The sequence below is a fragment of the Ammospiza caudacuta genome, unplaced genomic scaffold, assembly GCF_027887145.1.
Source record: "Ammospiza caudacuta isolate bAmmCau1 unplaced genomic scaffold, bAmmCau1.pri scaffold_39, whole genome shotgun sequence".
NCBI lineage: Eukaryota > Metazoa > Chordata > Aves > Passeriformes > Passerellidae > Ammospiza > Ammospiza caudacuta.
Window position 1 is genome coordinate 4,206,950 of NW_026683124.1, and position 26,953 is coordinate 4,233,902.

A 26,953-nucleotide genomic window follows, 5' to 3' on the forward strand; every position below is an offset into this window, starting at 1 on the left:
GCCTGGAGGAGGTGCCGTTTTAGAAACTTTTAGCCTTCAACTCCCGTCATGCACCACAGCCCCACAGAGGCCTAATGGAGCCGGGCCTACAGCTCCCATCATGCCCCGCGGCCCAATAGACCCTAACGGAGCTGGGCCTACAGCTCCCGTCATGCCCCACGCTCCCCACAGCGCCCGTTATTGCCTTCCCGTGCCCCATTGGTGCCCCCAGACCCTGCGGGACCCCCGGCTGCCCCCCAGAGCTCACCCGGGACCCCCAAACGCCTCCTGGGACCTCCAAACGCCCCAGGGCACACAGAGACCTCTGAGTGCCGCTTTCGGGCCTACATCTCCTGTCATCCCCCGCGGCCACAGAGCCCCCTCATGGCCGAGTTCCAGCCCTGCCAACCCCGACATGTCCCGCGCCCCATGGAGACCCCTCAGAGCCCCCCCAGGTGCCCTCCAAGGGTGCCCCGAGGCCACAGGGTCCTCTCAGGTGCCCTCCCGGATACTCGAGCACTCGTCACAGGCACTTCTGGGACTACAGCTCCCATCGTGCCCCGCGGCCCTTTTAAGCACTATTAAAGCAGCGCCTCTATCCCCCATGATGCCCTGCGGCCTCATTAAACAAAGCCTTCATCTCCTGTGATGCACCGGGGCTCTAATAAAGCAGCGCCTACAACTCCCATCATCCTCCGTGCCCCATAGATCCCTATTATATCCGTGCATACAACACCCATCATCCCCTGGGCCCCATAGATCCCTATTAATCCATGCATACATCTCCCATCATACCCCGCGCTCCATTGAGCCCCCTTATACACAGGCCTCCAACTCCCATCATCCCCCGCGCCCCTAGATCCCTATTATATCCGTTCATACAACTCCCATCATCCCCTGAGCCCTTTAGAGCTCTATCATACGCGCACATACAACTCCCATCATCCCTCACGGCCTATAGATCCCTACTATACCCGCGCCTACATCTCCCATCATCCCCCGCGCCCACATCTCCCATCATCCCCCGCGCCCCGTTGAGCCCCATTATACCCGCGCCCACATCTTCATTATATCCGCGCCTCCAACTCCCATCATCCCCCGCGCCCCACAGATCGCCATTAATTCCCTCCCACACCCCAAAAACCCCCCAAAACAACGAAAAAACCCCAAATTTCTTTGACCACCAACACTCAGACACCTCCGAGCTCCCAAATCCTTTAATATTCGCAATTTCCCCCTGTTTAACCCCTCCCTCCCATCGAGTTCAGCTCAGCGCGTTTGACTGAGCTCCATCTCCTCCACCGGGGGTTTTTGGGGGGATTTGGGGTTTTTTTGGGGGGTTTTTGGGGTCCCTCAGAGAAGGGCCCGGCCCCGCTGGGTGGGCAGGACCTCGAATCTCCGTTTCAGGGCCAGGCGGTGCCGCGAGAATTTGTCACCGGGGGAGAAGCGGGCGGGGTGGGCCGAGCGTGTGGGGAGCCCAGCCGGGGACACTTTCTGAGGGGAAAATTACACAGAATCCTAAAAAATCCCACAAAATCCCACAAATTATCCCAAATCCCCCCTCAGGACAAGCAAACTCCCCAAAATCCCCCCAAAATCCTTAAAACTCCCCCCCTCCAAATTCCTCTCCTCAGGACACCCGAAATTTCCCGCCAAATTCCCCCCTCAGGACACCCCAAAATTCCTCCAAAATCCCAAAACTGCCACCTCAGGACACTCAAAATCCCACAAATTCCCCCCCAAATGCCCCAAATTCCCCCTCAGGATCCCCAAAATGCCCCAAATTCCCCCAAAATGCCCCAAATTCCCCATAAAAATCCTCCAAATTCCCCCAAAATCGCCCAGATTCCCCCATCAGAGTCCCCCCCAAATCCCCCCCTCAAATTCTCCCCAAAATCTCTCAAACTGCCCCTCAGGACACCCAAAATCCCCCAGATTCCCCCAAAATCCCCAAATTTCCCCTCAGGACACCCTAAAATCTTCCTAAATGCCCCAAATTTCCCCCAAATTCCCCAATTTCCTCAAAATCTCCCAAATTTCCCCCTCAGGATCCCCCAAATTGCCCCAAAATCCACAAATTCCCCCTCAGGACACCCAAAATGCCCCAAATTCCCCCCAAATCCTCCAAATTTCCTCCCAAATTCTCCAAATTTCCCCAATTATCCCCTCAGGACTCCCAAATTCCCCCAAAATTCTCCAAAATAACCCAAATTCCCCATCAGGACAACAAAAATCTCCCAAATTCCCCCAAAATCCACAAATTCCTCCCTCAGGAAACCAAAATTCCCCCAAAATGCCTCAAATTCCCCCAAAATCCCTCAAATCCCCCCTCAGGAAACCCAAACTCCCCCAAAATCCCCAAATTCCCCTCTCAGGACACCCAAAATGCCCAAAATTCTCCACATTTCCCCAAATTCCTCCCTCAGGAAACCAAAAATCCCCCAAAATGGCCCCAAATCCCCCCTCAGGATGCCCCAAATTTTCCAAATTCCCCCAAATCCCTCAAAATCCACAAATCCTCTAAATTCCCCCAAATTCCCCCTCAGGACATGAAAAATCCTCCAAAATTCCCCAGATTCTCCCCCAAATTCCTCCAAAATCCCCCAAATTTCCCCTCAGGACACCCAAAATCCACAAAAATCTCCCCAAATTTCCCCAAATTCCCCCCTCAGGACACCCAAAATGCCCCAAAATGCCCCAAATCCCCCAATTTCCCCAAAATCTCCCAAATTTCCCCCTCAGGATCCCCCAAATTTCCCCAAAATCCACAAACTCCCCAAAATCCCCCAAATTCCCCCCAAAATCCCCAAAATCCCCCTTAAGACACCCAAATTCCCATAAATTCCCCCCAAAATCCCTCCATTTCCCCCTCAGGACACCCCAAATTCCCCCCTCAGGAAACCAAAAATTCCCCAGATTTCCCCCAAATTGCCTCAAAAATCCACACTCAGGACACCCAAAATGTCTCAATTTCCCCCAAAATCCCCAAATTCCCCCCCAGAACACCCCAAATCCCCCAAATTCCTCCCAAACTTCCACAAATTCCCTCAAAATCCTCGAAATTTCTCCCCAGATCCCCCAAATTCCTCAAAATTCCCCCAAATTCCCCCCTCAGGACACCCAAATTCCCCCAAAATTCCCCCTCAGGAAACCCAAAATCCTCAAAATTCCCCAAAGTAACCCAAATTCCCCCATCAGGACAACAAAAATCCCCCAAATTCCTCTCAAATCCCCCAAAATTCCCTCTCAGAACCCCCAAATTCTCCCAAATCCCCCCCCCCCAGGACACCTAAAATCCCTCAAAATCCCCAAATTCCCCCCAAACTCCCCCTCAGAACATCCAAAATCGCCCAAATTCTCCCTCAGAACACCCAAACTCCCCCAAAATGCCCCAAATTTCCCCCTCAGGATGCCCAAATTCCCCCCAAAATCCCCCAAATTCCCATAAATAAACTCCAACAAATTTCCCTAAAATTCCCCCAATTTCCCCAAAATTTCCCAAATTCCATCCTCAGGACAACCTGAATCCCACTAAAAATCCCCTTAGGACACCCAAATTCCCTCAAATTCCCCCCCAAATTCCCCCTCAGAATGCCCCAAATCCCCCAAGTTCTCCCAAAATGCCCCAAATTCTTCCCCAAATTCCCCCCTCAAGACATCCAAACTCCCCCAAAATCCCCCTCAGGACACCCCAAAGTCCCTCAAATTCCCCCAAAACCCTCCCAAATTCCCTCAAATTCCCCAAAATCCCCTGAATTATCCCTCAGGACACCACAAATCCCCCCAAAATCCTCCAAATTTCCTCCTCAGGACACCCAAATTCCCATGAATTCCCCCCAAATTCCCCCAAAATTCCCCTCTCAGGAAACCCAAACTTCCCCAAAATCACAGAATCACAGAATCACAGAATTTTCAAGACTGGAAGAGACCTATAAGATCATCTAGTCCAGCCGATGTTCTAACTGTTCAGCTAGATCATGGCAGCAAGTGCCACATCCAGTCTTTTTTTAAATTCTTCAAGGGATGATGCCTCTACCACCTCACTGGGTAAATGATTCCAGTTTCTGACCACTCTTTCTGTGAAGTATTTCCTTCTTACTTCTAACTTACATCTAGCTTGACGCAACTTGAGACTGTGTCCTCTTGTTCTATCCGTTGTCGCCCGGAGAAAGAGGCCGACCCCCAGCTCACTACAGCCACCCTTCAGGAAGTTGTAGAGAGTGATGAGGTCACCCCTTAGTCTCCTTTTCTCCAGGCTGAACAACCCCAGCTCCCTCAGTCGCTCTTCATATGGCTTGTGTTCCAAGCCCCTTATTAGTTTCGTTGCTCTCCTCTGGACACGCTCAAGTAACTCAACGTCCCTCTTAAAGTGAGGGGCCCAGAACTGGATACAGTACTCCAAGTGAGGCCTCACCAGTGCCGAGTACAGGGGAAGAATGACCTCTCTGTTCCTGCTGGCCATACCATTTCTGATACTGGCCAGGATGGCATTGGCCCTCTTGGCTACCTGGGCACATTGCTGGCTCATATTCAATCGACTGTCAACCAGCACCCCCAGGTCCCTTTCCACCTGGGCACTATCCAGCCACTCCATCCCCAGCTTGTATCGGTACAGGGGATTATTATGGCCGAAGTGCCATCAAAATGCCTCAAATTCCGCCAAATCCCCCCTCAGGACACCCCAAATCCCCCAAATTCTCCAAAATCCCCCAAATTCCCCCCTTGGGACACCCAAAATCCCCCAAATTCCCATTTTTGACCCCAAACTTCCCACCTGAGCACCCAAATTCCCATTTTTAGTCCCAAACTTTCCCTTCCTTGACACAAATTCTCCTTTTTCAGTCCCCAATTTCCCTTTTTGGCTTCAAATTCCCCTTCTTTGGTCCAATTTTTCCCTTTTTTAGACTAAAATTCCCCTTTTTTAGATCCAGACTTCTCACCTGAGCACCCAAATTCCCCTTTTAGACCCAAATTCTCCTTTTTGAGCCCAAATTTTCCCCTTTTTCAGCCCAAATTTCCCTTGTGGAGCCCAATCTTCCCACCTGAGCACCCAAGTTCCCCTTTTAGACCTGAATTCTCCTTTTTTGGTACAAATTTCCCTCTTTTGGACCCTAATTCTCCCATTTTCAGCCCAAATTCTCCATTCTTGGCCCCAAATTCTCCATTTTTTGAACCCAAATTTCCCTTTTTAGTCCCAAATTTCCCCTTTTTGGACCCAAATTCCCCCCCTTTTTTTTTTTTTTTTTGTTACAAATTTCTCATTTTTGGACCCAAAACACTTGATTCCAGTGGGTGGGAGAACACGGAGATTTTCAAAAAGGATGTGTGGGGAAGAGTAGTTTTCCTCACTGTGTGTGTACTTGGAGGATTGCTCTTTTTACTGTGCTTATTTATCTGTTTCACTAAAACAGCATTTGCCGTGCAGACCAACCTAAAGAAACCAAGGAAAGTGACAAAGTTAAGTAACCGTGATTACCAAAGTGCACAGGAAATTTACAGTCAATTCAAGAAATTAAATAGGAAACCCACGAATCAAAAAATTGTGAGTTGATGCGAGCTTAAAATTTGAGCTCGATCAAAGAGAAAGAGGGGGGACTGTTATGAACAAAAATTCTGTTGATTTTTTCTGTGAGAAAAAGGTTCCCACTGTTGCTGCTGGGGTTCTGCCTGTGTTATGGTAGTTACGGGTCGCTGTTGTTAATGGTTGTTTTTGTATCAGTGAAAGCCCTGGCTGGGGCGAGGTAATGGCCCCGCTCTGAGACAGTGAAGGGTGGGGACCTCCCGAACAGCGAGGAGAAGAGACTTTGGAGGGGAGAGATGTGCAAAATACTCCAAGGACCAGCATGCTGTGTGGGACCCCTGCTCCGAATGCGCTGAGAAAACCCCAAAAGCAACGAACCACCTCAGAGTTGAGAGATTGGAGTGATGTCTGGATAAGAGGAGTGGAGTGCAGGGCCTGCAGAGATGCTGAAAACCTTCGTTGTTCCTCAGCCTGTGTTCGAGAGCCCCCGGGCCGGGTCTGGGAGGAAGTGAGACTGAGACCAATCCAACATCGGAGGGTGTTGATGCCCCAAAGGCTCCCACGAGGACCGGACCCCCAGCTCTGCCCCTGGTGGACAAAGCTGCGCATGTCGTCCTCATCCTCTGAGTCGCCCTGGGAGAGACGACGGGGACTGCAGCCCCGCCAAGCCGCCCAATCCTGAGCTGATCACTTATAGTAAAGGCATTAAAAGAAGAAGAAGTCTCCTGGCCCTGTTTGTTTCATGCTGTGTGGGACCCTTGCTCCGAATGCACTGAGAAAACTCCAAAAGCAACGAGCCAGCTCAGAGTTGAGAGATTGGAGTGATGTCTGGACGTGAGGAGCGGAGTGCTTGATAGTGGAACCCTGGAAAAAGTTAAAGGTAGAATCTAAAATGTTGGGCTTTGTGCTTTCCCAGACCAACTGCACCTGTGTAAGCAGTATGATAAATTATATAATTGTTAGATGTGATGATTCTTTAGTAATTAAATGTAATTATTATATAACCATAAGAAGAATAGTGAGAAACTATGTTGGAAATTCAGAGAGGGGCTAAATTTATGTATACAATAGAACAATATAAGTTTAATAATTAACATGAAAGTTATGTAACAATAGAGTATAAAACATGATCATTTCGGATGTATGGTCGGAGTCAGATTTGGGTCGAATATACCCCGATTCCCAGAGCTCTTAATAAAAAGCACCGCATATAATCCCCCGTGATTACGTCGTTTTGAACACTAACATGCTGGGCCTGCAGAGATGCTGAAAACCTTCGTTGTTCCTCACCCTGCGTTCGAGAGCCCCCGGGCCGGGTCTGGGAGGAAGTGAGACTGAGACCAATCCAACATCGGAGGGTGTTGATGCCCTAAAGGCTCCCACGAGGAGCGGACCCCCAGCTCTGCCCCTGGTGGACAAAGCTGCGCATGTCGTCCTCCTCCTCTGAGTTGCCCTGGGAGAGACGACGGGGACTGCAGCCCCGCCGAGCTGCCCAATCCTGAGCTGATCACTTATAGTAAAGGCATTAAAAGGAGAAGAAGTCTCCTGGCCCTGTTTATTTCAAGCAGCACAAAGTTCCTTGGCAAGAGTCACTCTGCTCCTGAGGGGACACTTCAGGCACACCAAGGCAACAAAGCAACAACAAAACCAAACAGAATCCAGGCAATCAAACCAGAAATGAACCGAGAACAGTCCCTGTGTGTGTGTGAGAAACAAGGACAGTGAGGGCAAGGATAAAAGGAATATGGCCTAAAAGCTTAACAGGGCTCACACTTAACAGGACTTATCTCATACCTTAATTTTAACTGATACAGTCAACTACACAATTTAGCAAATGAACAGCACTTAACAGTATTTAACCTAACTTAAAACCTATGTTAGAAATTTAACAGAGGAAGAAAACTTAACAATATTCAACTTAGCTTATAAGTTATATTTAACATAATGTAGCAAAAGAACAACTCTTAGAAGCATTTGACTTAGCTTAGACCTCATGGCTTGACCTCACTTACAGGCCTGACTGACGCAGCTATGCAAGGCACTCCAAGCCCTCAGAATGCAGCATTTCTGCCACATTTCCCCAGCACAGGCACTCCTGTGTGCACAGACACCAAGAGTCAGTGCAAGGCACCTGTGAGCAATTCCCCTGAGGGCAGGGAATGCTCCCTGTGGATCCTTTGGCATCTCCCCAGAGGCGAAGGGTTGAGCCTGGAGGAGTGGGGGGATCAGCCCAGGCTCCGTCATTGTTTAGGATCCCCGAGTGCAGCAAACGGGAGAGTTCCCGGCTGGGAGAGGCCCCACTCAGAGGCAGTCTCTGACCCAGGAGAGCTCCAAGGGCTCATTTTGGAGTGCTTTGTGCAGGGCCCCAAGAGAGGGGCTGCAGTCCCAGCAATGGCTCATCCTGGCCGCACTTGGCACCAACAGCTTTCTTTGGCAGGGTGAGAACAGGGATGTTGTGCCACTGAGGGAACAAAAACAGTTCCCAGGGCTGCTGCTAAAGAAAGCAGGAGCTGGTTGGGCAGCAGCAGTGCCTGGAGCAGACAGTGTTTGTGATGAGCTGCAGAGGAGCTGAGCCCAGGGGCTGCTGGCCAAGGCCAAGGCCCAATGAGCATTTCTCAGCTGGCAGGGCGGCCTGAGAAGGGGAGGGGGGAAAGCAGCAGTGCAGGGCCATGGAACCATGGAACCTGTCGAAGGAAGGAGACCCAGACATCCGTTGATCATCATAGGCCCAATTTTATTGATCAGTACGGCGGGTTAAATACAGTTAATAATAAGCTTCATACATATTGCAAAAGTTGAGCTCAGGATTGGTCAGCTTACATATCAGCATCTACGCCTACTTCTACATTCCTACTTTTGATACTTTCTACATATTCTCAGGATATATTCAGGAATATCTCTACTCCCTTTCCTCATGTTGCAGCAAGGTCACTGCTGACCTTTCCTTTTAGCTTGCTGACTGCTGGCTTTTCTCTTTCAGCTTAACCAGCGGCATTATTTCAGCGTGGCCTTTCTCAGCTAACCAATTATTAATAAATCTCTCCACATTTCCCCCGTTTTCTTCTTGCGCAAGGAGATTAGTTTGCCATGTTTTTGCTATTGTACGGCTGACCATGTTTTGAATACAGTTAAAGATACAAGGCAAAACAAGCAAAAACAGTAAGATTACACCCAGCAGGCCTATAGCATAGATCACAAGGTTCCTCAGCCACGGTCCAAGTCCTAGGCCTTTAAGCCATTCGTCAATTCCTAAACCGTCTTCTTCCTTAAGTTTGTGAAGTCCCTGTTGCAATTCTTTTATCTTAGAGTGAATGGACACCGAATGATCAGACAGATTCATGCAACACATTCCCTCAAACTCTTCACATCCATGCCCTTGTGCTAAGAGCAAAAAATATACAGCAGCTCTACTCTGCAAAACAGCATGGTTAACACTTTGCACATCTGCAGTTAACATGTCTAGAATTTGTGATGTCTTGTTCAACTCATCCCTTGCCCAGCATCCTAATTGTTTTGCTAAATTCATAGCTTTATTGGCAGATCCTCCTGGCAAGATAGTTGAAACCACCACCTGTTTGAATGTGCCCCAAAACCGTGGATCTCCTATCTTGCTGCAGTCTAAGTCATGTATGCTGCGTTTTTTCCTGTTTGAATTTTGACTCAGCTGCATTAGCAAGGACACATTAGGGTGAAACAGTGACAATTTTCCCAAATAACAGGGTCCACCCTGTGGTTTAGCTGGTATGCCATTCCACGCCCTGTCTCCACAAATCAAAAATATTCCTGTGGGTAATTTCATTGGTGCTGTGATATTTGTGCCATTACACTGATTGTAATGCTGTGGAGAGAATTCGCTCACATTCAGGGATGAATCTAGGGTGGCCCATGTTTCTTTAGGTTGGTTTAAATTCTGAGCACCCAAAAGTCTGAAGCTAAACCATCCACCAGCTGTAGTGTTAGATACGCTGGCATTTGTACTTCCAAAAAGATCCAGTTCCTCAGGAGGAGAATGCAAAGAGGTGTTAAGTGATTGGATTAGTAAGCATTGACGATAGCCATCACTCTGACCTGCAGTATACCCTTGTTGCACCGGCAATGTGATGTTTGACATGTTAGACATACATAAGGTTTGGTTGTTTATCAAACTGCAAAATTCTCCAGGAGACCACACCGGAAGTCCCACCAGGCATGTTTGAAATGGGTTAGTGACTCCTCCAAGACTAAGACAAAGTGATGATTGGTTAGTTTGATTAGCAAGTGTCACCCATAAATTTTCCCTTCGTTGACTAAAGTGTGTTATTCCTACTGCTTCACTTGCTACAGCATTGAGCAGTATAACAAGAACAAGCCTCATTTTTCTTTCTGCTTGCTTTGCTTCTCCCTTTCTTCCTTCTGCTTGCGTTGTTTTTCCTTTCTTCGCTGTCTTTTCCCTGGTTTGTTAGATTGTCTATTGTAAGGCTGAGTTAATTTTTGAATATACTGATCTAATTCTAAATCAGCATCCTTGCTCACAGGTATAGCATGAGATAAGTTTGAAGGCAAATCAGCTTTACAGCGAGCTGCTATGATGCGTGAGGCTTTAGTAATTTCAAATACTCTAAGGTTTTCCTGCAACTTCCACCTAAGATATGCTATAATCACTTGTTCTGCACTCTCAAAAAGCTGTAATCCTGTCCGTCCTGGCAGGCCAGTACTTTGTTCAAGAGCTCTAACCCAGAAATAATTTCGAATCCACTTTCCAGAACAAGGTTTACACCATAAATAATCTACTGACCTCTGTGAATACCAATAAACCTGATTACAATCTGCACAATGCAAAGCTACCCATGCATAGCATTTATCATTATCCCTTTTGCAAACGTAACAAGGAAGTGAATATAAGTAAGGACCAGTATGAAATTGTGGTTCTTCAATCCAAAGCAACCAATTCAATGGTGGTGATCGCAAAGCCTCTTCTGCCTTTTTACTGTATGAGGCTAACAGCTCAAGGTCTCTCTTTAACACAAGGTGTATCTTATTTCGTAATCGTAGTTCTTGTTCGTTATCCTCCTCAACAACTATATCTTCCCGAGGATCCCACAACTGTAGAAGTGTTCTAATCATAGAAAATTAATTAGCAATCACTGATACCCTTATTCAAATGAGACCCTTCCCCTTTTGCCTTCTTTTTCTTATCTGTCTTTAATCTTGCTGCTCCTGATCTCACTGGTCCTGCCACTTGCAAACTCAATTTTTGCAACTTGTCAATGCAGCAATCTAATGCTCTATCAGGATCCCCTTTGAAGGGTCCTACAATTGAATGCTGTGTTAAAGGCACTAATTTCCTACACCTTATAGAAACTATACGTGATTTACTTTGAACCTTAATTCTATTCACAATACATTGTAGTTCCCATCGATAATAAGCAAGAATTTTCTGTTCAGGAGACTCATAAAGATTTAAAGCTATATATGCATTTTGCCCTGTTTGTCTCCTTAATTCATCTTGCCAACTTTTACCCCACGTGTGCTCTTGTTCACAAGTATGACACCACAAATCCCACAATAGTGATTGTTCTATCCAAAAAGTTCTTTCACAACCCCCACAACGTAGAGCTATCCAGGCAGCACAATGTGGATTGTAACAGTCAAGACAATGTAGTTTCGCTGGATTCGTTAAATGAAAAGTTGATAATGAGTCAATAAAACCAATCAGCTCCTGGGCTGTCCGATAGTGACGTGTCAGTGTTCTGTCCAACGCTTCCGAGTACCCCTTCAATTGTAACAGTAGTGGCTGTAGGACTAGAAGCAGTTTCTTCCCCAGTCGCTCCCTGTCCTCCTCCGTGAGGCGATCCACCAGAGGCTGCATCAAAGACAGGTTTAGTCCACTTAGCAGGCACCCACAAAGGCCCTGTAGGTGAGGAAACACAAAGATACCCCCGACCCCAATATAATACTTTTGCAGGTTTTTCCCATAATCCTGTACTCGGGTTCTTATACTTAACCCAGACCTCTGTTTCCTTAGTATTTTCCTGACCTGACCTCGGATGATGTTTCATTGCAGGGGGGGTATCATCTTCCCCAAAAATGCATAAATGGTTAATCACATACAAAACCTTAGACAAACATGCCTGTGGATCTGCCAAATCTTGATGTTTTTCAATATACTGCTTAAGGGTACTGTTTGCTCTTTCCACTATTGCCTGTCCAGTAGGAGAGTGTGGAATACCTGTCACATGCTTAACAGACCACTGATTCAAAAATTTCCGAACCCTAGCACTTACATAACCTGGACCATTATCGGTTTTAATACTCTTTGGAACTCCCATAACAGCGAAACAACTTAACAGGTGTCTGATAACATGTGTAGCTTTCTCTCCTGCCTGAGCCGTAGCCCATATGTAATGACTATATGTATCTATGGTGACGTGCACATGCTTGACTTTACCAAATCTGGCTATGTGTGTAACATCCATTTGCCATTTCTCATTTATTTCTAAACCTCGAGGATTTACCCCGATGCCTAGACCTATCCCACCATTATGATAACTACATGTTGGACATGCTCTGACAATGGCCTTGGCTTCTGACAAACTCAGCTCAAAGTGTTTTGCTAAACCTCTTGCATTTTGATGATATCTACTATGTGCTTCTCTGGCCAATGTGTGCTTGTCAATAGGACAAGAATTATCAATGGGTAGGGTAACCAATTTATCTGCACGTTCATTCCCTTCTCCTAAACCTTCAGACCATTTATGACTCCTAATATGAATCACAGAATATGCTGCATTTCTTTCTCGTAAAGCCTTCCTTAACTGTATCAGTAACTCATACAATCGTTTATTATTCACTTCCTTAATTGCTGCTTCCTCTATTCGTTTGGCTACTCCTGCAACATACATAGAGTCTGTGACCACATTTAAAGGCTCCTGTAAGTTGGACACCGCCCATACTACTGCTAACAATTCCAGAGTTTGTAAGCTATCTGCAGGGTCTGCTGTGAGGAGTTGATGCTTCCATTGTCCCTTTTCTTGCCAGGTAACAGCAGCATGCCTTGATTTCTTTCCTGCATCTGTAAAGGCTGTAATAGCTCCTTCTATGGGGCGTTCTTCTCTCAAAGGTCGAGTAATCCAGTTCCATTCTGTCATCCATTGCAAAACTCTAGGCACTAATTTACTAGTCTCTACTTTAGCAGGTGACATTAATAATGCTTCTTGTAAATTCTTTGAATTAATCAAGTACCAGTCCAAGGTTTCTTTTTCCATAGGCAATCTAATAGTAGCAGGTTCTCTACCATCCACTTCAAGAATTCTGAGACGCCCCTTTTTGATTAATGCAGCCAATTGTTCAATTTTTGAAGATATTGTTTTCTTATGCTGTAGTGGTGGTGATAACCATTCCAAGACCCGTATCTCCCCCATTTTCTTTTGCAACTGAGAGAGAGCACCAAGCAAGTGGCAAGGGCTATTCCAGATAGTAAGGTCGATGGGGTGGTCGAGTTGTCGACGAGACACATACCCTTGCTGTACACAGTTACTAATTTGCTGCAAGGCAAGATGATGCTCCTTTGTCAGGTGTACAGGAGTAGTAGGGTCCACGCCTCTCAACAAAGGCCGTAGGGCTTCTAGTAAATGATTTGGTATTCCCACAATAGGCTTCAGCCACTGTAAGTCTCCCAGCAACTTCTGTGCATCATGTAAAGTTTTAATGTCCAATTGTAATTCCAATTTTTGTGGTATTACTATTTGATCCATCAGAGTCCATCCCAAATATTTCCAGGGCTTTGTAGCCTGAATTTTCTCTGTAGCAATAACAAGTGAATATGCAGCAAGAGTATTTTTAATGGTTTCAATCTGTAAAGAGGAGAATGGCTGTTGCTGTGCAAACAAAATAGTCCATGTAATGATATATTATAGCTGCTGGCCATTTGCGACGTAGTGGCTGTAATGCAGCATCAACATAAAGCTGACATAAAGTGGGAGAGTTGCGCATGCCCTGCGGAAGAGATGTCCATTCAAATCTTTTATCCGGTTCTCCACGATTTATTGCTGGTAAAGTGAAAGCAAATCTCTTCATGTCATCAGGATGCAGGCCAATAGTGAAAAAACAATCCTTTAGGTCAAAAATTAAAAGTGGCCAGTGTTCTGTAATCATAGCTGGATTTGGAAGACCAGGCTGTAAAGCTCCCATTGGTTCCATTTGGTCATTCACAGCCCTCAAATTGTGTATCAAACGATATTTCCCTGATTTCTTTTTGATTACAAAAATAGGTGTATTCCAAGGGCTTGTAGATAGTCGTAGGTGCCCTTTTGTATATTGTTCCTGTACCAATTCATGGGCATGCATAAGACTCTCCCCCTTTTAATGGCCATTGCTTAACCACCACCGGTGTATCTGTTTTCCAGGTGAGTGGAATGGGGAAAGTCCAAGCAATGGCAATTACCCCAAAGGGTGCTGATTAGTTAACACCACTCCCAATTGTGTTAAAATGTCCCTTCCAATTAAACAAGAAACTGTAGGAGGCAGTTGAACAATTGAAAACACAGCAGATATTTGTTGATTCTCAATACACACAGACAAAGACGGCGACCTGCTTGCCAGTGTAAATCCTCCCACTCCTGTGAGCATGTTTGATGAGGGAAATAGAGGCCAGTGTTGTGGCCATGCTTCTGGAGAAATGATGCTAGTATCTGCTCCTGTATCCAATAATCCATAAAGGGTAATGCTTTGATGCCCATAAGTAATTCCAAGCTTTTGCTTTGGTCTATTTTGTAAATCCACAGTTAAAAGTGTAACACCAGTAGAGCCAAAACCTTTTTCATCCCGTGTTTGTCCCGTAAATGATTGTATTCCTGATGTCATTTGTGACAGTGGTACCAATTGTGCAATGCGTTGTCCTTTTGTAATTTTAATCGGAGGATAAAGGGTGTAAGCCATGATTTGTATTTCCCCAGTAAAGTCTGCATCGATAACACCAGGCAAAACAAATAATCCCAACATAGTTATAGAAGAACGTCCCAGCAATAATGCTCCACATGTTTGTCCATTTAATATAAGAGGACCCTTTACTCCAGTGGGTATCCTCTCAGGCCGATTCGTCATTAGTGTGACGTCTACTGCTGCTGATAAGTCCAAGCCGAGGCTCCCTGTTGTTGCGGGTTGCAGACAGGAGGTAGCAGTGATGTCACGGCAGCAGCTGGTGTCTCCGATGTCAGGCGGCAACTTGTGTCTGTCCCTCATTGCCACATCGGTAACACTTGATGAATGGTCTCGAGCCTCTTTACGTGACTGCCAGTTAGCCTCTTCGGAGAGGAGCAAGAGCAGCTAACACCTGACTCTGAGTAGACTATGCTTTTGCAACCCTAATCCTAATTCCTTTAAGGCTTCTACTATAAATGCCTGTGAAGCTGTTGGCATTAATGCCATTCACTCTAATGCTTCCTCAATAGCCCAATTTGCCCCTAAAGCAGCTAACACTCTTTGGGTTGCTGGATTGCTATTTTGCAAAGCACACTACTTCAATAGCGCCCTGCAACACCAGCCCGATCTATAGCAGTAGCTGTTCTATCGATAAAATTCCCAAATTATTCTTCTCTACCTTGTTTAATGCCCATATAAACCGGTAACCCTCCTGGCTCTTTAACCATGTCTATTGCAGCACGCACTAACCACATAGACTCCCTAAGTTTATCTTCTCCCGTTATCATCTGTGCCTCTGTACGTAAAAATGCCTCTAAGCCCATCAGCTCCTTTACTGTTACCCCCTGTAGTGGGTCTCCCTGGGCTCGTTGTACAGCAACCGATTCGTTCACCAACGCTTGCCAATGGGCATTAAATAGTAACTGCTGATGCTGAGTGAATATCAATCGAGCTATTCCTCTTAAATCATTAGGACATAAAACCTGAGTATTAAAAAGATAATCTAGCATTTGCTTAACAGGTTCACTTTTTACTCCAAACTGACTAACCGTAGAACGTAGCTGAGTTAACAGCTTCCAATCTAAGGGAGTATATTCTGCTATATTATGCGTAAGGTTCCCCTGTGCATCATAGCGTGGTGTGTATGTAACTGGGCATGCAAGACTAGAAGCTATTTCCACTGCCTCACCATCCCCCATTTGCATTACTTCTTTCGCCAAACCAGCCCAAGCTTCCCTCCTCTGTTTAGCCATCTCCCCCCATGGATCACGGTGTGCCCCTGGGATGGGATCTGGCTCTTTAAGGGTGTTATGCTGCTGGCGCTTCGGTGCAGGCACCGAGTTTTTGCACGGGGAAGGCAGTGAAGCAGAGGCTGGCTCGCGCGGGGGAAGCAGGGGAAGCGGCCCCCCCGCTGGAGCCGACAGTGAAACCGGAGCCGGCTCAGGCTGAGACGGCCCGCGGGGGGCAATCAGCCCCCCCGCCGAAGCTGTAACCGGAGCCGGCTCATTGAGGGGAAGCGGCGGAGGCAAGGCTGACGGCGGAGGCGAAGCTGGCTTGCTCCCACTCCCACCGTCCGACCCGCCCGAAGCCGGTAGCGGAGGCAAAGCTGGCTTGCTCACACCCCCACCATCCGACCCTCCCGAAGCCGGTAGCGGAGGCAAAGCTGGTTTGCTCTTACCCCCACCATCCGACTCGCCCTCCCCCTCAGACAGGAAAGGTGCAGACGGTTCCACTGCGCCTATAGGAAAATCTTCCACACTACTTTCCTGGTGACCCTTAGGCATAAGTATCTTAGTTACAGAAGGTGCCAGGGGATCATCCTCACGACCATACCCTATATTCCTCCTATAAGCTTCTGTTGCCCTTTCTGCTGCCTTTCTCTCAGAGACCTGCTGCAGTAACGTGTTATACACCACCCGCCATAACTTCCCGAATTTCTTTGCTGACTTATCATCGTCCAACACTGTATCCCACAATATTTCCCCAAACTTCTTCCACTCTGTTAGCTCATGAACTGTATGAGGGTTAGGAAAAATACCCTTAGCATGGCCATAGGCTAATAACCCTGGTAACTCCTTTTTTAAATCTATCCCCTTTATCCCACGCCGCTCTAAATAGTTGGTAAATAAATCATATGCCGCTTGCCTATCCATACCTATTAATCAGCGCTGTTGCAGCTCTCCAGGCTCCGGCGGCACGTATTGGCTTAAGTCCACCGTTGTGAACCTTAAGGGTGCTTCAAATTCCGGCACCGTCCCTGCTGCAGGGGGACCCAAACCCAACTTCCCGACCGTGGCGTAATCCCTTTTTCTTTTAATCCGAGAAAAAGGGTAGAGATTCGGTTATGCCCGCATTCTCCACCATTTGTCGAAGGAAGGAGACCCAGACATCCGTTGATCATCATAGGCCCAATTTTATTGATCAGTACGGCGGGTTAAATACAGTTAATAATAAGCTTCATACATATTGCAAAAGTTGAGCTCAGGATTGGTCAGCTTACATATCAGCATCTACGCCTACTTCTACATTCCTATGGTTCTACTTTTGATACTTTCTACATATTCTCAGGATATATTCAGGAATATCTCTACTCCCTTTCCTCATGTTGCAGCAAGGTCACTGCTGACCTTTCCTTTTAGCTTGCTGACTGCTGGCTTTTCTCTTTCAGCTTAACCAGCGGCATTATTTCAGCGTGGCCTTTCTCAGCTAACCAATTATTAATAAATCTCTCCACAGGAACCATTGTGACACTGTGGGGCCCTGTGAGACCAAGGGACCATTGTGACACCGTGGGGCCCCGTGAGACCAAGGGATCATTGTGACACTGTGGGGCCCTGTGAGACCAAGGGATCATTGTGACACTGTGGGGCCCTGTGAGACCAAGGGACCATTGTGACACTGTGGGGCCTTGTGAGACCAAAGGAACATTGTGACACGGTGGGGCCTGTGACACCAAGAGACCATTGTGACACTGTGGGGCCTGTGACACCAAGGGACCCTGGTGACTTTGCTGGGCCTCATAAAACCAAGGGGATCATTTTGATACTGTTGGGCTCCATGGAACGTCAGGATCATTGTGACACTGAGAGGTCCCATCAAACCAAGGATCCATTTGTGACACCACAGGGCCTCATGGAACTGTGAAGCCCATTATTACACTTTGGGGTGTCATGGAACCAAGGGGGCAATGCGACACTGTGAGACCCCATGGAGCCAAAGGACCTCTGTGACACTGTGGGGCACCATGGAATCATGGAGAGACGATTAAGACACCTCACAGCCTCATGGAACAAAGGGGCCACTGTGACACTGTAAGGCCTCATGGAATGAGCAAAACATTGCAACACTGTGAGGCCTCATGGAACAGTGAGACCACTGGGACCCTGTTGGACACCACAGAACCAAGAGGACCATTGTGATACTGTGGGACCTCTTGAAACCAAGAGGCCTTTGTGACACTGCTGGGCTGCATGGAATTAAAGGGCCATTGTGACATTGCAGGGCCTCGTGTCATCAGTGCTCCATTGTGACACTGGGGAACCAAAGGAGACCATTGTGACACTGCAAGGCCTCATGGAATCATTGGGACCATTGTGACACCTCAGGGTCTTCCGGAACCTGGTGGCCATTGTGACATTGTGGGACGCCATCAAACTAAGGGTCCATTGTGAGCCTTCATATCTTGTAATCAAGGGGCCATTTTGATACTGTGGGGCCCCATAAAACCATGGGAACACAGAATAGGTCTGGATGGTTTGCCTTCCTGGGAACTGTTTGACTGGTCCAGCTGACCTTGGCATGTTGAGGGTCTCTTCTCATCCTCTGCTGAAACACTGGGGCTCCATGCTTTTCTTCCCAATGGAAAAGAACTGTCCTTTTCCTCCAGGAACCCATGGCCAGAATTGGGATTTCACTTCCAAATTTCCTTATATCCAGGGATTGCTCCCATAGGAACATTACCAGGACAAATCTGTCTTGCAGTGGTTTCACGAGGGTCACTGCCTATCTGTCCCCAGAATGCTGGGGAAGGCTCTGTACTCTCCTTCCTATGAGAAAAAAATGTCCTGCTTCTCCAGGTGTCCATGGCCGAGATTGTGTTTTCACCTCCAAAATTCCCTAAATACAAAGACTGCTCCCAGACAAAATCTACCATTCCTGACAGGTCTAGCTGGCCTAGGCCTTGTGAGGCTCTCACCAGCCTTCCAAACACTGGGGCTCTGTGCTTTCCTTCTTATGGAAAAGAACTGCCGTTCTCTTTCAGGTGCCCATGGCCAGAACTGGGGTTCCACCTCCAACATTGCCTGTTGTGACAGACTGGAGGAGATTTTTGGCTCAAAACATTTCATGTGTGAGGGAGGAAGGGGCAGGTCCAGCCTTGACCTGCCCTGGAACCCCAATCCCCCCAGAGCCTCTATCCCAGCCCAGCAGTGGCTGCCAGTCCCTGGCACAGCAAAGGCAATGCTCCACAGCCACCTCTGCAGCCCCAGCCCAGCTCCTAAAGGGACCAAATGAGCCCAAGGCCCACCTGAAGGAAGGGCCCAGGGAGACCAAGTGGTATTGAAGACTGACCATAAGGCAAGCACACATCTTGACCCTACCTCCTCTTGGCATTTCCACCTGAACAGTGCTGGAATCCAGGAGTTGGTAACTGTGTGTGTGCTTCTCTGCATCTTTTTGCCTTTCTATCTTTCTGTGTCTTCTTCTGTTTCTGTGCTCCTGCAAATTTTGATTAATATTAAATGGAACAGGCTTAGAATTTGTGAAGTTGAATGGCTCAAGTCAATGCTTTGAGAAGTGTTTTATGTTACTGAATGTCTGTTGTAATTTGAGATGAGAAGAATTTTAAAAAGTAAAACTTTTTCGTGTAAGTGACAATCTGTTAAACCACTGAGATACTGAACACGTCTGTGTGAAACACAAATGTTAAAGATGGAAATGTCCAGGAACCTCCTCTTTCTTTTCCAGTCAACAAAGAAGCAGCAGGCCCTGGCCCTGGCCCCCATCTCAACCAAACCAAACCAAACCAAACCAAACCAAACCAAACCAAACCAAACCAAACCAAGCAACCCTGCCATGGGCTGAGCCCCTGCTCCCCTCCCCAGGCTGCCCCCCTCCACATTGGCCCCATTCTAATCAAACCAAACCCCAACAACTACCAAACAGGAAAACAAGAGGCTACAAAACCACAACCAGAACAAAGCAGAGCTGAGGCTTGTTCAGCCTTCAGCTCTTCAGTGCAGGAATTCAGTGTCCCAGGGCTCAGTAACATTCAGAACACCTTAACAAGCCAAGCCTCTGGGAATAATTTGATTTCAGTTTCCAAAAATTTGTAGTTAAGTAGATCTCAGTAGTATATTCCAAGCGAACTCATAATATTTAAAGAGACAGTGAGAAAATATTTTTTAGATTTGGTTTAGAGTTTTTTCCTGTTAATTCATTGATATGTGCAATCTCAAATTGACACTGAATCCAAGTACCTCCTCATGCAGTTTGAATAGATATGAAAGTCAAGACCCTTCATGGCTGACAATCAATCAGACTCTGTCCCTACCCCCACCCCACCATTTCCCCCATCCCAGCCCTGGCACTCAGAGCAGCCTTGTGCAAATCTGAGCTCCCTCCAGCCCAGGCTGCACCTGCAGCTTTCAGCTCCTTGGCTCCAGCTCCCACCTGCTTTCCTTGGAGAAGGAGATGCCCAAGACACAGAGGGCTGTTCATTTATTGCCAGCCAACAAAGCCAAGGCAAGGCACAGCTCCATCAAATGCAAAAGTCATTCTTCTCCCTGGCTCTTCCCTGCCTCTGATTCCCACAGCCTGTCCTGTTTCCTTCATCCCTGCATTGCCAGGGACTTTCTGGGACAAGGGAGCTCTGCTCTGGCTATGGAGGGAGGTCAAAGTGCATACACTGGAGTGGGAACCACAACTCATCAGGTTTGTTTCCTTTGAGGGGTCAGGAACTGGTGAGACTCAGAGGCACAGAAAGGTTTCTCTTTGTGGCCAACATAAAAAATATGAACATGATAAAATTTAAGAAATATCAAAACCCTTCCCTCTTCTTGTGACATCCCAGTGATATCTGACATGTCCACCATCCACAAGGGATTCCCATACAGGAAGAATTTCAGACAAAGGCATAAGAAAACGTGATATTAAAAAAAAAAAAAAAAAAACAAAAAAATACCCTACAACTAAGATGCAGACTAAGGAGTTATTTAAACTTCTGAAAGATTGGGCAACTCCCTGATGCTCAAAGCATGAAACCTGTTAAAGGAGATGCATTGGAATGATCAGAGAATAGTTGCAGGAGGAAATCTGGGAGCAGCAGGAAGGACATAGATAGAGCTTCTCTAAATGAAGAGACATCCTTTGACGTGGCCGTTTAAACTGGAGAACTGGAAACACCTGAAGGAAGAGAGTCATGAAATATTAGACTGAATGTTAATGGCAAAGGAAGAGGGAAATATCAGTATTTCGTCTTTTGCCATCAGTAGAAGTATCGAGTAGATCTCCAGGAAATCCCCGTTCCTGGTGAGAAAATTTTGCCATTTTTTAAAAGTACTCAAATGATTCAGATAATAAAGATTTTCTAGTATATTATGAAACTAACAGATACTAAAACCTGTGCCCCTTTCCAGGCAGACATCAGTTCTGTGCCTATGAACAGGCAGTGCCACTAGGGCCCAAAGGTGCCCAGCTGAGATTGGATCTCTCAGAGAGCACCTGAGGGAGAGCAGAGTGCCTTGCAAGCTGCAGGTCCCTGACAGCCCTGCAGGGCTCCTGTCCCATTAACATCTGCTCTGCTCCAGTCTGAAACAGGGCCCAGCATGGTGCCGGGATCATCAGAGAGCTGAGGTGTGTGCTGGAATTCAATGCCCTCCCCATCTCGCAGCAGCCCTGCATTTCCCTCCTGCAGCCTTGGTCTCCAGCACAGCCATGGAGGCTCTTTGGGCTCTGGACTGTTCCTGCAGCCCCCAAGGGCAGCTGAGCTCTGCCTTTGGCACAGTCAGGCCTGGCCAGTGCAGGCCATGCTCAGCAATTGCTTGTGTGTGCCTGGCCTTGCTGTCAGCCCCGGCAGCGGCTGCGTGGCCCCTTTGTGGCCCTGTGCTGGCCCAGCCATGGTGGCCCAGCCCCTGTGCAGGCCCAGCCCAGGCCAGGAGCATTGCAGCTGGGAACGGCCCCTGTGCCGTGGTGCCCACAGCAGCCTTGGGGCTCTGTGCCCCATGGCCTCCCTGCTGGGCAGCCTCTGCCAGCTCCTGCAGAGCCCGGGGCACCTGTGGGGCTGCACAGACCGCCCTGCCCCAGGCTCTGCCGGCCTCTGGGCCAGCAGAGAGACAGCCCGGGCTGGCCATGGCCGGGAACAGGCCCTGAGCCCCGCAGGAGGATGGAGCTGGGACACAGCCAAACTCAGCCCAGGCCAAAGCTGGGCTCAGCAGCCAGGGCTGCCAATGCATGGGCACAGAGGCTGGCGCTGACAAATGTCCTGGGCCCCCTCCCTGCTCTGTCCATGCCACCAAGGGCACAGAGCAGCCTCCTCTCTGGGCCACTTGCCTGTTTGCAATGCCTTGCACAGGTGCTGGCCCTGCCCCACAAGGCCTGGTCTGAGTCCTGCCCCTGCACGCTCAGCCAGGCTGAGATGGACACTGATGGTTTCTGGGCCAGGCTCTCGGAGCCCAGCCCAGCTCCCTGCAAGATCTGCCAGCTGCCCTGAGCTCTGGGCAGCACCAAGGGCCTCTCCCCAGCCCAGCCCAGCTGGCTCTGGCCCCACAGCTCTTCTCAGGCCAGGCTGCTCTGGGCACTGCCCCACGGCCTCAGCCCCTGGCAAGGGCACAGCAGCAGCTGCAGCTGCCACAGGACTCAGCCCCACCATGGGGGAAGGTGCTTGGCCAAGGCCAAAGGAGGCTCCCTGGCTGCCCTGCTCCCCTCGGGCTGAGGTGCTGAGAGCTCTGCAGCCCCTGCTGCCATCCCATCTGCACAGGGCAGCACAAGAGCCCTGGCCTTGGGGCCCTCAAGAGCTGCTCCTGCTCCAGGCCCAGGGCCCATCCCGGAGCTGGGGCAGCCACAAAGCTGTGCCCATTTCTGTTCATTGCTGCTCAGATGGGGATGGATCCTCAGCCACTTGGATGTTGCTCATGGATCTTATTCCTCCAGCAGCCTCATCTTTCTTGAACTCTTCAGTTCAGAAATTCAGTGAGAAAAGCTCATAAACATTTGTTCAAAACACCCGAACAAAAAAAGCTTCTGGGAACATTTAGATTCTCAGTCCTTCTGTGATTAATTCCATTTCAGAAGTGTATTCAAAGTGAATATCCTATATTGAAAACAATGCAGATAGAATTTGTCTCTCCTGTTAAGTTTTCATTTCTTGTTTATACTTTGGTATCAGCAATGTCCATATCAGCAATGTCCTCCAGCACCTTCTAATGCAGCTGCATAGATATGAAAATAAAGACCCTTCATGGCTGACAATTAGGAACACTTTGCCTTCACCCCCTCCCCACCATTTCCCTCATCATACACCTGGCACTCCTATGGATCAGGAATGGTGTGGCCAGCAGGACCAGGGCAGTGATTCATCCCCTGTCCTCAGTGCTGGTTTGGTAGCACCTCGAATGCTGTGTCCAGTTCTGGGTCTCCAAGTTAAGGAAAGACATGGGGGGGCTGGAGCGTGTCCAGAGAAGGGCAACAAAGCTGGTGAGGGGTCTGGAGCACAAGTCCAGTGAGGAGCGGCTGAGGGAGCTGGGGTTGTTTATCCTGGAGAAGAGGAGGCTCAGGGGAGACCTCATCACTCTCTACAACTCCCTGACAGGAGGGTGCAGTCAGGTCAGGGTTGGGCTTTTTTCCCAGAGAACAGCGACAAGAAGAGAGGACACAGCCTTCAGCTGCCCCAGGGGACGTTTAGACTGGACATTAGTAAATATTCTTCACACAAAGGGTGATTCGGCATTGGAATGGGCTGCCCAGGGAGGTGAGTGAGTCACTGTCCCTAGAAGTGTATAAGGAAAGACTGGTTGTGGAATTCAGTGCCATGGCCTGGGTGACAAGGTGGTGTTGGGTCCCAGGTTGGACTTGAAGCTCTCCAAGGCCTTTTGCAGCCTGGTTGATTCTCTGATGATTGTGGCACTGCAGGGCCCTGAGGAAGCAAGGGGCCATTGTGACATTGTGGGGCCTGGTGGCACTAAGACGACTATGGTGACACTGTGTGTGACATGGCAGCACAGAGCCAAGGGGCCATTGTGACACTGTGGGGCAGAATGGAAGCAAGGAATCCATGGTGACAGTCTGGGTCCTGCTGGAACCACAGAGGCCACTGTGACCCGGCAGGGCCTTGTGGAACCATGCAGAGATTTGTGACAGGGCAGGACATGGTGTCATGATGGAGCCACTGTGACACTGCAGGGCCCCATGGGACCAAAAGGTCAGTGCTGCTCCTCAGGGATTCCTGGAATGAAAGAAACATGTTTGACACCATGGTGGCGCTTGGGACCAAGAGGCCATTGTGACACTATGGAACCAAGGAGAGCATTGCTGCACTGCCAGACCTCGTGGAACCAAGGATCCATTGTGACACTACAGGGCCTTGGGGGACATGGTGAGACTGTGACACCAAGGGATGCCAGGGAACCAAAAGGAACATTGTGACACTGGGAGGCCTCATGGAATCATGGAGACCATTGGGACACTCTGGGGCCTTGTGGAACCGTGGTGACACCAAGTTCTCTGGGAGTGTTGATGTGCTGGAGGGTAGGAGGGCTCTGCACAGGGCCCTGGACAGGCTGGATCCAGGGCCCCAATCAAACAACGTGAGGTTTAAGAAGTCTAAATGCTGGGTCCTGCACTTTGGCCACAACAACCCCTGCAGCGCTACAGGCTGGGGACAGAGTGGCTGGAGAGCAGCCAGGCAGAAAGGGACCTGCAGGGACTGACGGACAGAAGGCTGGACATGAGCCAGAAGTGTGCCCAGGTGGCCAAGAAGGCCAATGGCTCCTGGCCTGGATCAGGAATGGTGTGGCCAGCAGGAGCAGGGCAGGGATTCTTCCCTTGTGCTCAGCACTGCTTGGGCAGCCCCTTAAATGCTGTGTCCAGTTCTGGGCTCCCCAGTTTAGGAAGGACATGGAGGGGCTGCAGCATTTCCAGAGAAGGGCAACAAGGTTGTGGAGGGGTCTGGAACACAAGAGCTTTGAGGAATGGCTTAGGGAACTGGGGTTGTTTATCCTGGAGAAGAGAAGGCTCAGGGGAGACAAGGCAGTGCCAGGGCACAGGTTGGACTGCATGATCACCAAGGCCTTATCCAGCCTTGCTGATTCTGTGATTCTCTGGAACCACCCTTGGAGCAGTTGCAGGAGGAGTCCTGGGCCTCTTCTTCAGGAGCTCCAGCAGCCCAGGTCCCTCAGCTTCTCCTGCCAGCCCCAAAGCCCATCCTGTCAGTCCTGCAGAGCCTCTGCAGCTCCTCCTCAGTGCCCAGAACAGGGAGCCCCAGAGCCAGACAGAGCAGCCCAGATGTGCTCCCCTGGTGTGGGGTGCCTCTGGCAAGGGAGCAGCACCAGGCACTGCAGGAGCCTGCAGACAATTCCTGCAGCACTTGCAGGATGATCCTGCTGCCCAAGGGACATTCCCATGGTGCCAAGTCAGGAACTGCAATGGGAAGTGGGGCCAGAGAGGAAAGGGCAAACAGGGATTGGCTGTTTGCAGGGGAGGGAACAGGGGTGGGCAACAGGAAGAAATTTGCGCCAGACAGAGTAAAGAAAGCAAAGGTGCCACAAAGGAAATGCTCAGGGCAGTTTGGGGGTGGCTGCCAGGCAGCCCTGGCTCTGAGCAACAGCGTCTGCAGTGGGACAGGAAACTCCCAGCTGATGGGAACAAACTTTCTGGCTGAGTGCAGAGGCCCGGACAAAGCTGAGTGGTTTCCCTGGTGTCCTCCAGCCATGCTGGCCCCAGGGGCTGATGGCATTTTTGCCTCTCGAACATGTCCCCACACCAACAGCAATGGGCTGCTCATGGGACTTTGCTGTTCTGAGCATTGGCCTGGGTGTGTTCTTGAGAGGGCCTGGGCAAGGAGCCTGGAGCCCCCAGACCCTGGGCTGAGGCGTCAGCGCTGCCCCAGCAGTGCCCATGGCCTGTCCCTGCTGCAGCCCCGGCACTGCCACCCCCAGGGCTGTGCCCGGCCCCGAGAGCACTCAGGCCCTGCAGCAACACCAGGGCCACCAGGGCAGCGGGGCAGGGCCACGGCAGCAGCACTGGCAACACCAAGTGCTGCTGCTGCTGGGCACAGCTGCTGGGCCAGCCCTGATCTGCCCCATCTCTGCCCTGATCTGCCCCATCTCTGCACATAGACATTGCTGCTGCAGCTCCAGTGAAGGCAACTAAAGGGCATCTCTGCAGAAAACTGCTGGGAGATCCTTTAGTTCATTTAAAATCACCAAGATTGCAGACCATCCTTGACACAGTCTGTGGCCACAGGAACTCTTGAGATACACAAAATGTGAAATGGAACGAACTGTGACTTTTCTTTTGGAAAATATGAAAAAACTATAATCAAGGGGGGAAAAAAAACAGCAAGAAAACCAACAAGAGCTATCTAAGATGACTTTTATTGCAAGTGATTTGCAAAAATTGTCATCTAATTTAGTCTTTCTGAATGCATCCAGCCATTAGTCTCCACACGGCAGCCTTGAGCTCCTGGTTCCTCAGGCTGTAGATGAGGGGGTTCAAGGCTGGAGTCACTACCGAGTACAGAACTGACAGGGTCAGATCCAGGGATGGGGAGGACATGGAGGGGGGCTTTAAGTAGGAAAATATACCAGTGCTTACAAAGAGGGAGACCACGGCCAGGTGAGGGAGGCAGGTGGAAAAGGCTTTGTGCCGTCCCTGCTCAGAGGGGATTCTCAGCACGGCCCTGAAGATCTGCACATAGGAGAAAACAATGAACACAAAACAACCAAACACCAAAAAGACCGTAACAACAAGAAGCTCAAGTTCCCTGAAGTTTAAATGTGAGCAGGAGAGTTTGAGGATATGTGGGATTTCACAGAAGAACTGGCCCAGGGCATTGCCATGGCACAGGGGCAGGGAAAATGTATTGGCCGTGTGGACGAGAGCATTGAGAAAGGCACTGGCCCAGGCAGCTGCTGCCATGTGGGCACAAGCTCTGCTGCCCAGGAGGGTCCCGTAGTGCAGGGGTTTGCAGATGGACACATAGCGGTCATAGCACATCACGGTCAGGAGGGAAAGCTCTGCTCCAATGAAGAAGACAAACAGAAATAGCTGTACAGCACATCCTTTGTAGGAGATGTCCCTGGTGTCCCAGAGGGAATTGTGCATGGCTTTGGGGACAGTGGTGCAGATGGAGCCCAGGTCAGCGAGGGCCAGGTTGAGCAGGAAGAAGAACATGGGTGTGTGCAGGTGGTGGCTGCAGGCTACGGCACTGATGATGAGGCCGTTGGCCAGGAGGGCAGCCAGGGAGATGCCCAGCAAGAGGCAGAAGTGCAGGAGCTGCAGCTGCCGCGTGTCTGCCAATGCCAGCAGGAGGAAGTGGCTGATGGAGCTGCTGTTGGACAG

The 26,953-nt window shown here is 49.2% G+C and overlaps 1 protein-coding gene across 1 annotated transcript; it reads right to left on the reverse strand.

Moving 5' to 3' along the window:
* Positions 1–1,332: 1,332 nt before the first annotated feature.
* On the reverse strand, positions 1,333–26,953 carry LOC131571855 (olfactory receptor 5V1-like). The gene is made up of 2 exons (XM_058824610.1): positions 26,045–26,953; positions 1,333–1,473 (listed from the first exon to the last, which is right to left on the reverse strand). Exons 1-2 carry the CDS (start codon positions 26,783–26,785, stop codon positions 1,333–1,335), a joined length of 882 nt encoding a protein of 293 aa, XP_058680593.1. The 5' UTR covers positions 26,786–26,953.